The 11,344-nt window shown below is 46.5% G+C and overlaps 1 protein-coding gene across 1 annotated transcript; it reads left to right on the forward strand.

Moving 5' to 3' along the window:
• The first annotated feature begins 3,614 nt into the window (after window positions 1-3,614).
• Window positions 3,615-8,174, forward strand: SLC25A6 (solute carrier family 25 member 6). Its single transcript, XM_019529398.1, has 4 exons — window positions 3,615-3,829; window positions 5,667-6,153; window positions 6,978-7,118; window positions 7,505-8,174. Exons 1-4 carry the CDS (start codon window positions 3,719-3,721, stop codon window positions 7,660-7,662), a joined length of 897 nt encoding a protein of 298 aa, XP_019384943.1. The 5' UTR covers window positions 3,615-3,718; the 3' UTR covers window positions 7,663-8,174.
• Window positions 8,175-11,344: the final 3,170 nt, after the last annotated feature.

Raw genomic sequence — 11,344 nt, forward strand, 5'->3', positions numbered from 1 at the left:
CTAAATGCAAAAGTAAGCTAAACCTTTATAGAGAGACACTAATTTTGGGTCTTATTTTTTAAAAAAATAGGTATAATTTTAGATAGAAATGTGGCATTTAAGCTAAAAATAACACTTTCAGTAGTTATGTGGGATCTGATGACATATACAGGTCATGTAAGTTTGCAACAAAGGCCCATATCCTGCAGTGAGCTTCATGCAGCTGAGTATCTGATTACACATAAAGACTGCATAGAGTGCATTGTTGTCCAGGCCTATAAATTAACTTGGTGGGCAACTGTCTCATCCTGTACCATAATGAAGCATTTAAACTGAGATAGCTTCATACTAAATTTGATCACCCCCTGAATATCTTGTTATGCTGATAAAGTATATATGCAGCTAAATTAGATTTGTAGTTTACTGCCTCATTTCCTGAACTGAGCCAAAGACTGCTAGAAAAGAAAATATATATAGCACGTGACTGCTGACAAAACTTAAATTGCACATTAGAAACAAAAGTTCTAAATTAAAAAGTTAAACTTTATGACAGTGGAATAACATAAATTCATGGGTTACATGATTTTATCAAGAAATGTTTAGCATCAAAGAGAAAATGTGCATATTACTGGGGGGAAGAAGGAAGTGTTTGTTTTTTTTGTTTGGTAGGGGTTTTTTTAAGACTGCACCACAATGTGCATGCCTAAGAAAACAAAACAAAATTTAGATCATGTTTGCAAGAGGGGTGATACTGAGCAGAGGAGCACACTGGCCACTGCTCATTGCCCCCCAAATGGAAGTTGGTGGACGCCAGCCAGTGAAACTGTCCAGAGACATGAATAGCTAAGGGACAGGAACTGTTGGAGACAGGCCTATTTGTTACAAAACATGGGCATGATGAGCGCACACAGAAATCCCCTCTGTTTCTAGAAGGGGTCAGTCACTAAGTCTGCAGGAACAGTCTTGAGACAACTAATGCAAAATGAGGGACAGGAATGCATGTGATACAATGAGTGCTCTATGGGGATCTGTGGCACAGAGCACACTGGCTAGCATCCACTGGCCCTTGAACACGTCCAAGGAGCCAGTGGATACTGCCTGGAAACATGAGCAGAGGAGACAAAAACTGTTGGTGACAAGTCTATTTGTTATGCTATTTTAAGGGTGGGCTAAGCCCACCAGGAAAACTCCTTAAGCCTTCCTTAATTAAAGGGACTACTGGGGACACAACAATGGATTTTGTGGGACAACAAATCTGAAAACAGGGAAGGGAGTGGGGGTCAAAGATTTGAGTGCTCCAAAAGGGGGCTGCAGTGCACTGCCCCCCAGACGAGTCCAAGGAGCCAGTGGATGCCACACAGTGAAACTGCCTGGAGACGTGAGCAAAGGAGGCACAGGAAGATGGCCCCATGGTCCCCTTTGCTGTTGGAGACAGGTCTGTTTGTCAAAGGGTGCCAAAGGGTCCATGGCCAAGGCCCAGTAGAGAAACTATAAGCCTCCTTTAGTAAGGGAGGCTACACTGTAGGCATCCCACCTAACTGCTTGGGACAAGTAAAAAGAAAATAGGGAAAGGAGTGAGGGTCATAGATAAATTATGACAGATCCAGAAGGGGACAAGGAGCCAGTGCCCACTGCACACCTGAACGAGTCGAAGGAGCCAGTAAAACTGCTAGGTGATGTAATTGGAGAAGAGACAGGAAGTTGGCCCCACAATCACTGAGGGTCCTTACTTACTGTCAGAGGCATATTTGACCCATAATGTTCACCCAAAGAGCAACAGTTACTCCCCCCACCCTGTTACTGGGGGGGAGGAGCTATTGGGTGCATGCTAATTGATTTTGGGGAATTAAAGAGAAAACGAGTGGGAGTGAGGTCACAGGTTCAAAATGAGTGTGCTGAGAGGGGACAAGGAGCACAGTACCCTGGCCAGCACCCAGTGGCCCCTGAAGGAGTCCAGGGAGCTAGTAGACGCCACCCAGTGAAACTCTACGTGGAGACATGAGTGGAGGTGGGAAAGGAGGCCCCAGTCAGTGGGTCCTATACTCTCAGAGACAGGCTAATTTGATATGTAAGGTTAACATGGGGTTAATGCGTAAAAAGCAATGGTTAGCCTCCCTCCCCATGTCATTAAAGGGTACGTATCAACTGCGTGACACAGGCCTACTTGCTGCTTTCAAGGGATTGTGGGCCAATGCCCACCAAGAAAAACTACAAGCCTCCCTTAAAATGGGGGCTATCAAGAAAGCAACAATTACTTTTTTGAGATGAAGTAAAAAAAGAAAATAGGGAAGAGAGCAAGGCCGCAGGTCCAAAATAAGGGATCTGGAAGGTGACATGGAACAAAGCACCCCAGCCAGCACCCACTGCCCTGCAAGCAAGTCCAAGGACCCAGTGTACGGCACCTAGTGAAACTGCCCAGAGCTGTGAGCAGAGAATGGCAAGAACCACTCGGCGGTCACGGGGGGTCCTGCTCTGTTGGACATAGAACTTTAACACGTGGAGGGATTTCATGGGCCCAGGCCCTTCCCACCAAGGAACCAAGAAGCTCCCTTTACTACTGGGGGCCACAAGTGACGTGTTACTGACTACTTGGGACAAATAATAATGAAAACAGGGACAGGAGTGGAGGTCAAAGGTTCATAACCAGGGTGCCAAAGGGAAACAGGGAGCAGAGCACACCGGGCAGAGCCCACTGGCCCTCAAATCGGTCCAAGGAGCCAGTGGATGCTGCCTAGTGAAACTCTGCCCATTGACGCGAGCAGAAGAGGGACAAGGGGACCACCAGGGGTCCTGCCCTGTCAGACACACCAGGCCTATTTGTCATCCTTCAATCACGTGAGCCTAGCCCACCAAATTTCTTACCGGCCTCCCTCAGGCAGGGAGGCTACAGGAAATGATGACAGCAGGCTCCTTGGGACAGACAATAAAAAACAGGGACAGGAGCGGAGGTCAAAAGCTAATGAGTGCCAGGGGGGATCCAGAACGGGTCCCAAGGGATGGGGGACCAGTCATGGAGCAGAGCAGAGTAGATAGTGTCTACTGGCCCTCAAATGAGTCCCGGGAGTCAGTGGATGCTGCTAAGTGAAACTCTGCTCCTTGATGAGAGCTAACCCCATGGTCACTGGGGTCCTGCCCTGCCAGACCCGGAAGCTGGGCAAGACAGCCGCTGGCTCAAGCCCGCGTTCTGCTTTGAAGTGTGTGAGGAGGGCAGGACACACCCCGAGGGAGGTCTCACAGCACCCCAGGGTCCCCAACCCCGAGCCCCTTTCAGGGGTGTAGGTTGTATCCCTATCGGCCTAAGGACACAAGCAGACAAGATTCTTTGGGTAAATCCGGTATCTTCTATTAGGCCAACTCAAATAGCTGAAACAATTCTTCCTCGCATGCTTTCGAACACCAAGACGCCTCGGGCAGCCGCTGTCTGCAGGGGGGAGGGGCGGAGCCAACGGCCGCGAGCGCCAGCGTTGGGCTAGAAGTAATTGGCAGCTGCCAGCGGGGAGCGGGGCGGGGCCTGGGCAGACAAGTCAGAGGCACGGGGTGGGGGGCGGTGAGGCCGGTGCGGCCACGCCCCCCTCCGCGCAGCCAATGGGGTGCGGCGGAGGGCGGGGCCGGCGCCGCCGGGCATTTAGCTCATGCGCGCAGGCAGGGAGGTCCTTTCGGCGCGAGCGGCCGTGGGTGTCTCTGTGCGTGTCACCCCCCACACCACCACTACCACAACCCCACGGCAGCCAGCGACAACATGGCAGACCAGGCCATTTCCTTCCTCAAGGACTTCCTGGCGGGCGGCGTGGCCGCGGCCATCAGCAAGACGGCGGTGGCGCCCATCGAGCGGGTCAAGCTGCTGCTGCAGGTCGGCGCCGCGTGCAGAACACCGGGGCGCGCGTGACTTCCCCCCCGCCTCCCCACGCGCCCACGCAAGCGCGGGGACTGCCGCTCGCGCCGGCGGGAACGATGGGCGCTAGGCCCGGCACGGGGGTCACGTGGGTAGCTGCGCGTGGCTGTTGGGAGCCGGTTCCGCTCTGACGTGTTGCCTGATGGGGGAGGTTCTTTTCCCCGCTCCCCTTCCGTCCGGCGGAGGGGGAGGTGGCCGCCATGTTTCCGGCCGTCACGTGACTGCCGAGGCTGCCGCGCGGCTCATGTCACGGGGTCTGCCGTCGGCAGCCCCTCTTCCCTCTCTGGCTGCTATGGAGACACCCCACTTCCGCAGCTCCAGAGCGTTTGGCGCCCTCCCCCTTCCCCTCCCCACCCCGCTGATTGGTTGCCTTTTCTGCTCGTCATAAAGGCCGCAGCGGCAGCGAAGCAGGCCTGCTTCTACAGCCCAGCCCTGCCTGGGCATGGATGAGGGAAGGGGGGATTGCAGGCCCTGCGGAGAGCAGCTGCCTTGCTTGGGAAGCAGAGGGAGGGCTGTGGAGCCGCGGGAGACACCCTCCTAGCTGTCTCTCGCTCCCTCTTTTTTCCATTCGGTGTGTGAGATCCAGCTGCCCTGTGACGCAAGGGGGCTGCTGCAGGGCAGGAGTCCCAGTTCCTTGTCTTGCTTCTGGTTTCTTGTGACCTTGGGGAAAATGGCAGTTTCTCTTTGTTTCTGCCCTTCTTGCCTTGGATGGGGATAAAAGCTATTGAGGAGCCCCCGGGGCATTGGCAGGATAAACTGGGTCAAGGTGGAGGCAAGAGGGGAAGTTAGTCCCCTGTTTAGTCTGAAGTCAGGCAGAAGATGGAGGAGTTGACATACTCATTGCTGTGAGGTGAATGTTAGGGGTCAAGTGTCTTAAGTGCATTAAAGCAGGGGTTCTTAACCTTTTTTTGTACGGGAACCCATTTGTAAATATAGATGGACAGTCCCCCTTAATCCTGACCTGTTGCTGCTCTGCCCCAGGCCCCAGTCCCCCAGTGTATGGGGCAGTAGGGGGGGGTCCGGGGGTGCCCAGGCAGCCCCAAATCTCCCTCGGAGGCTGGAACTAGGTCAGCCTGAAAGAGAGAAGCTGTTTTTCTCCTTTAAGGGAGAATCCATTTTTAAAGTTTGTTTGTGACCTTGGATATTCTTGTGACCCACTTCTGGGTCATGACCCACAGGTTAAGAAACACTGCATTAAAGGTTTCCAGTATTTGAACTAACCCACCTCAGCTTGCTTCTAAAGAACTTTAAACTTTGAAATGTCTTCACCCCTAAATGCTGGGGTTTTGCACTTGATTGCAGCATTGTACTAGTTTTGGTGTCTGCTTTGGTAAGTCCTGATTTTTGTTTCTCCTGTGTTTAGTAGGGAAAAATAAATCTGAACTTTTTTTAATTCATGTTTTTAAGAAGGAGGACCGGTTGCTATCGTTGGACTACTTAAATTTCCTTTTTTGGTGAGGCAAATCAAAGCATTAATATTTGTGTGGTGGTCCCCTAATGCAAATATTTACATTATAAAATTAGACTTAGCAGTAGCTTCACTTTATATATTTACTTTATGTAACAATCTGACTTTACCTATTTTACCCTTTCAGAAGTGATTGTAAAAGTAGTTTGTGGTGGTCAATGGAGGCGTGCTTTGAGAAATAATTGGGTAAGGCCACTCAAACTTGGGAATCCTCATTTCTTTGGTATTGCAGTATGAATATGGAACTGGTCTGAACTTGCAGTATTTTCTGCAAGTAAGCTTTCCTTATGGTCAAAACAGTAACACTTTTTTTTTCTTTTTTGGCAGGTACAATATGCAAGTAAACAAATTGCTGTTGATAAACAGTACAAAGGCATCATTGATTGCGTAGTGCGTATCCCAAAAGAACAAGGGGTGCTGTCGTTCTGGCGTGGAAATTTTGCAAATGTCATTAGATATTTCCCCACTCAGGCCCTCAACTTTGCCTTCAAGGATAAGTATAAGCAGGTGTTCCTAGGTGGAGTAGACAAGCACACTCAGTTCTGGAGGTATTTTGCTGGTAATCTGGCCTCTGGTGGTGCAGCTGGTGCCACTTCTCTCTGCTTTGTTTACCCGTTGGATTTTGCAAGAACCCGTTTAGCTGCTGATGTTGGAAAAGCTGGTGCCGACAGAGAATTTGCTGGCCTTGGGGACTGTCTAGTCAAAATCACCAAGTCTGATGGTCTGCGTGGCTTATATCAAGGGTTCAACGTCTCAGTACAGGGTATCATCATCTATAGAGCGGCTTACTTTGGAATCTATGATACAGCAAAAGGTAAATTTTATAAAGCAACTGTAGGTTATGTTATCAGTCTTAATGATGACATTTGCTGACTTTGAGTGCCTGCTCACAGTTTCAATATAATGAGCCAAGTGGCTGTTTGAAATACTTCTGCTGCTATTTGTCTGAAATGCTGAAACCAGTATTTTTCTGATAGACCTGCTAAAAGCTTCAGAGTAGTATTGAAGTAGTAATGAATAATGCTGACTTTGCTAGACCCTTGTGAAAATGCAGGATGCAACTTTATGGTGTTAGGGTTTGCAAAGCTTAAGAGCTGCTTCTAGCAAAAGGAAAACGTCCCCTTTCCCCAGTCTTAAATGGGTTTAAGCAATTTTAGGGAACTTGATTCAATTGACCCTAGTAATTAACATGTTATATAGTTAGTTACATTCACATCATAAAGTCTCCTGTTGACCTAATTTGGTGGTTAAACAACTGCCTTGAAGAATGGAATATTCTCCTTCATCAACTTGCACATAGTTTCAAAGATATTAGAATTGAGGCATTTTCAAGTGTGGGACAATTGACTTTTGAGGAGATATTTCTAATGGATAATTTTATCTCGGGACTTTGTGCCTTTTTAATCTGAACTACTGACACAGAATATTCTTCACTGCTGTAAAGCAATCTGAGTGCAGTTCTGTTGTTGCACTTTATGCATGTCTAACATTTTCACAGGAGATGAGTTGCTTTACCCTTTTGTTTTGATTGTAGTTGGTGAAGATGCCGTTACTGTTGCTGTTCTTAGGAAAGCACCTGTTTAATATTTTATGAGTGGGTGTAAGACACGAATTTATATTGTGGCATCTTAATTGCAGGAATGCTCCCAGATCCCAGGAACACTCACATTGTGATAAGCTGGATGATTGCACAAACGGTGACTGCCGTGGCTGGTGTTGTCTCCTATCCTTTCGATACGGTGCGACGTCGAATGATGATGCAGTCGGGGCGTAAAGGAGGTAAACTTCAGTTTTCCCCTGTAATCTGAAATTATTCTGCTGTCTGCTATATAAATCTAATATATTACCAAAATGACACTTGGCTATTGTGTTTTTTTACTTGGCTTCACATCTGCTAAAAATATCAATAGCCAAGACAGCTGAACTCAAAGGGGAGGATTCTTTAGTGTCTAAAAGGAGTGGGATCATGATGGATTTAAGTATCTCAAAAGAGCAGGTGGGAAATCAGACTTGTTAGGGGGCTTTTGCATGTCTTTTGCATTTATATCAGTGTGTTCTGCTTAAACAGGAAACAACTTTATGGTGCATGAAACCAAGTATAAGGGTTGTTCCAGCCCCAAATTATGTAAATTGCAAACAAATAAAATACTTTTGTTTTTCTACAGCTGACATCATGTACAAAGGAACAGTTGATTGTTGGAGGAAGATCGCACGGGACGAGGGTGGAAAAGCTTTCTTCAAAGGCGCATGGTCTAACGTTCTCCGAGGAATGGGGGGTGCCTTTGTGCTCGTGCTGTATGATGAATTCAAGAAATTTGTTTAAAAGACCCTAACTAGACTTGGAAACAAAATTTAGCAGATCATGTAGAAAGCTGTACCATTATGGACCATTGACCTCCAAGAAATTCCTGTGTTGAGTGTTATTTATCGGGGCCAGATCATGTTTGTAGATGGGGCTAGAAATTTTCCAGGAACTGATCCACTTCAAGATTTGTTTCCAATAAAGGCACTGAAACTGACAGTTCAGCCCAGCAAATTTTCCATATTGGTGATTTGGGTCAGTAGCACTAGTTCTGGGCCCAAAATGGTTGATTTGACCAAGCAATTTAGGCAACAATTGTTGTTTCTAAATTTTTGTTTTTTTTGGATTGGTCTCTAGTTTCAAGTCCCATCTTATGACCATAAAACTGTATTTGAGAAGTACTTGTTAACAAATCATGTCTCTTTCCACTTGTACTCGAGCACTATGTACCATTTTGCACAGCTGAACATCTAGCAATTATGTTTTTAAATTGGGGCATTTTGCTGTGAAACAATAAACAATACTTACTCAGACACTGGTAAACTTACTATTTATATACGGTTTTGGTCTGCTTTGGGAAATTGCTTGCAAGCTAATCATAGGAGAAGATGCCTCCTTTGACATGGTAATTGTGCCAGGCAAATCAATGGATTGTAAAACAGTACATCTATTACGTAAGTTTTTATGCCTGATATATGCGAGATCTTCAAGGAACCCTTTTATATACAAATAGGGTCAGTTAAATGGTTGTACATTTCCATCTTTGATAGGAGTGTCTTGGACTGCTGGCTATGGCTTTTCAAAGGAGTCCTAGTCCTCTACTGCTTTCCACTATTAATGCAACATAATAAACTCTAGAGCAGTTTGTCTTGGAGTCAGCTGCTCCCAGGCATAGTGCTCACAGGTGCGCCTGGGGCAGCAGCAGTTTGAGCCAGGATGAAGCAGCCCTGGACTAGAAGGGAGCATAGGGGGTCAGCTCCAGGTCTTGGTGTTGGAAGGTGGAGGGGCTGACTGGGCACAATTTACCACCAACTGCCACATGTACGTGTGTGTTTCACTGCACTTAATGACTCCACTGTAAGATACTACTGCTGGGAACAGTAAAGGGAGTTAATGCATTTACTGCAACCTAGTACCAGCATACATGTGGACTGTGATGCTTTCCTGTGGAGCTAAGTAGTCTACCTGGCAGTAATGTTCATGAGTAGATGTACCCATAATGAAGGAATGTAATGATTGTTCTAAGGATCTCAAGAAGGCATTTTGGGGTCCCTGTCTAGGTAATCCCAAAGGCGGTCATCTTTGAACTACAAGTTAATGTCTCTCTTCTTCTCTTCCCCCCCCTCCCCCGCTCAAAGTGTTTTTTCATGCTTTGGAAGAATTAATGACTGCATTAAGTACAGAGCAATGAACAGTTCAACTTTTAAGTTATACAGAGCAGTATTAGTTTTAAAAATGAGTGTTTTAGTTTTATAGAATTTGGGGGGCGTTATTTTTATCTCACTGGACTAGGGAAGTTAGGTCACTAGAAGGCATTATGGCTGCTTGGAAATGTTATTTACTTGCATGTGTTCTTTATTGTCTGGCATCTTAAGCTGGGTTGGGCTTGATCAGCAACCAGGGGGTGCAGTAGACTAATTTGCTCAGTAAAGCATTGCCATCTAAACACATGCCATAATTGGTCTGTTGTAGCCTAACTTATTGCACTGCCCAATAGTCCTGTCACCAACCACTAGTATCCAACAGTACAGTAAATTAGTGTACTTAAATACGTAGATGCTGTGCTTGGATTAATTTACTCCAGTGCAAATTGTGCAGTAAACTCAGTCACATTAATTGCGTATGTAGATATGTCCAGTGTGTTTATAAAAGGGATTTGGTTTGGGACAACAGTCTTTGGGAGAAGAGTATTTTGATCCCCATATTGATCTAGCATTTTGTATGCTGTAGTTGCATGGAGTTTGATTTGATAAATTGGTGCTCTTTTAAGGGAGATCTGGCCTCAATTTTCAGATCTTTGAACACAGATTTAATGCTCGCTTGTGGGAAGACCGCAAAAGCAGTGTGAACAATGTAGGAGATTTAACAAATGGGCACAAGACCCTTGATGTACAAGCTTGTTCACTTGCTGTTTAGATGAGATGCTATTGAAATTTAATTTACAGGTTGTTTTTGGCCCCTTTCCCTTTCAAAATCCAGACAGTGAAGTTTAGAGCTTTTTATGCTGCTGCTCTTAATACAGCACGTATAACGGCTAGCGGCAAGAGACAGGACTTCTGTGTGAAGAGAATAGCTTTACTACCTTACAGCTGTATTTAAACTAACTGAAGGCAGGAGTATTCCAGCAGTATTGCTGAGGTTGTAAGTGGTGTATATTGGGAGGAATCTTCTTTTTTTTTTTTTTTTCTTTGGAGTGCTGTGTAAAGATGAAACTATCTGTGTCTGATGGCTCTCAAGTTTACAGTGGGTGTAATAAGCATATTTCCATCTGAAAACACCACTTTCCATATAATTCAATGTAATACAGACAGAATTCTGTACTACTTAATCATATGGTATTTCTTCACCTTCAGTTCCAGTGGGCATAGTCCATTTGGCATCTTCCACTCACTTCACAGTGGGTGCTGTGTTTGTGAGGTATAACTGGGGGGGGGGGGGGTATATAGGCTGTACATGGGAGCCCCTGGTCGGCCCCTTGAACATGTCGGCCTCCACTCTGTGACAGCCCCGACTGCACGCCAGCACTGGGCTTGCCCATCTGGGCTGAGCAGCAGTGGTCAGGCGTAAATGTGGAGTCAAAAAGACAGACTAATCTTCTCTGTGTCATGCCTTTTTTGTGGGGGTGGGGAATTTTATCTTTTACTTTTTATTTCTACTAATTTTATTACATACTGCATGTCTACTTTCTATATTATATCACATATTTCATATCATTGATATGACACAATGCAAGTTCTGTTTTTGACCGTTGTGTGGTAGCATAGCTGTGTTCCATAGCCATGCAGTGTCCTCTGTACCAATGTGCGACAGTCTCTGAGACCTTTATATGCGTGTTCTTGAATAGGTCCCTGAGTCTATTTTACTCAACCCAGCATGCGCACAGCTTGAAGCAGGCTTCCCACTGATTGCTGCTGCTGCTCTCTTGTTTTCTGGTACTAATCCTGCAGCTTGCTCAATTGCATTTTGGTACAGTCTTTGATTGACAGCTTTTCCACCTGCTTTGTGTTATCTGTCATGGCACTACTCCTGAGCCAGCTGGGACACTGCTTGACCCAGAGGAATTCAGGATCTTGTTCTATCACTTGCCCATCAATCTGTACCTCTCTGCTATGAGGCAGAGATGGAACTGGGAACGGCTTCCCAGATTAAGGACAATAAGTCTTTTTTTAAATACGTAGGGGGTAAAAAGAAGGTCCCGGGTAATGTGGGGCCCTTGCAGGCTGACATGGGTAACGTGGTCGTCACACCAGATGGTAAAGCTAACATGTTTAATGATTTCTTTGCCTCCATCTTCCTAAGTAGGGACCAGAACAGCCACCTCCCTGCTGGGCCCTCCCTGGGCCCCAGGGGAGGCACACCTGGGCCACGGGTTAGCGAGGATTTAGTTAGGGAGCTTCTGGAGGGGCTAGATGTATTCAAGTCAGCCGGCCCGGATGATCTCCACCCTAGAGTTCTAAAGGAACTGGCCGAGGTCATTGCAAGT

Source organism: Crocodylus porosus, unplaced genomic scaffold, assembly GCF_001723895.1.
Source record: "Crocodylus porosus isolate Cpor-Errol unplaced genomic scaffold, CroPor_comp1, whole genome shotgun sequence".
Taxonomy (NCBI): domain Eukaryota; kingdom Metazoa; phylum Chordata; order Crocodylia; family Crocodylidae; genus Crocodylus; species Crocodylus porosus.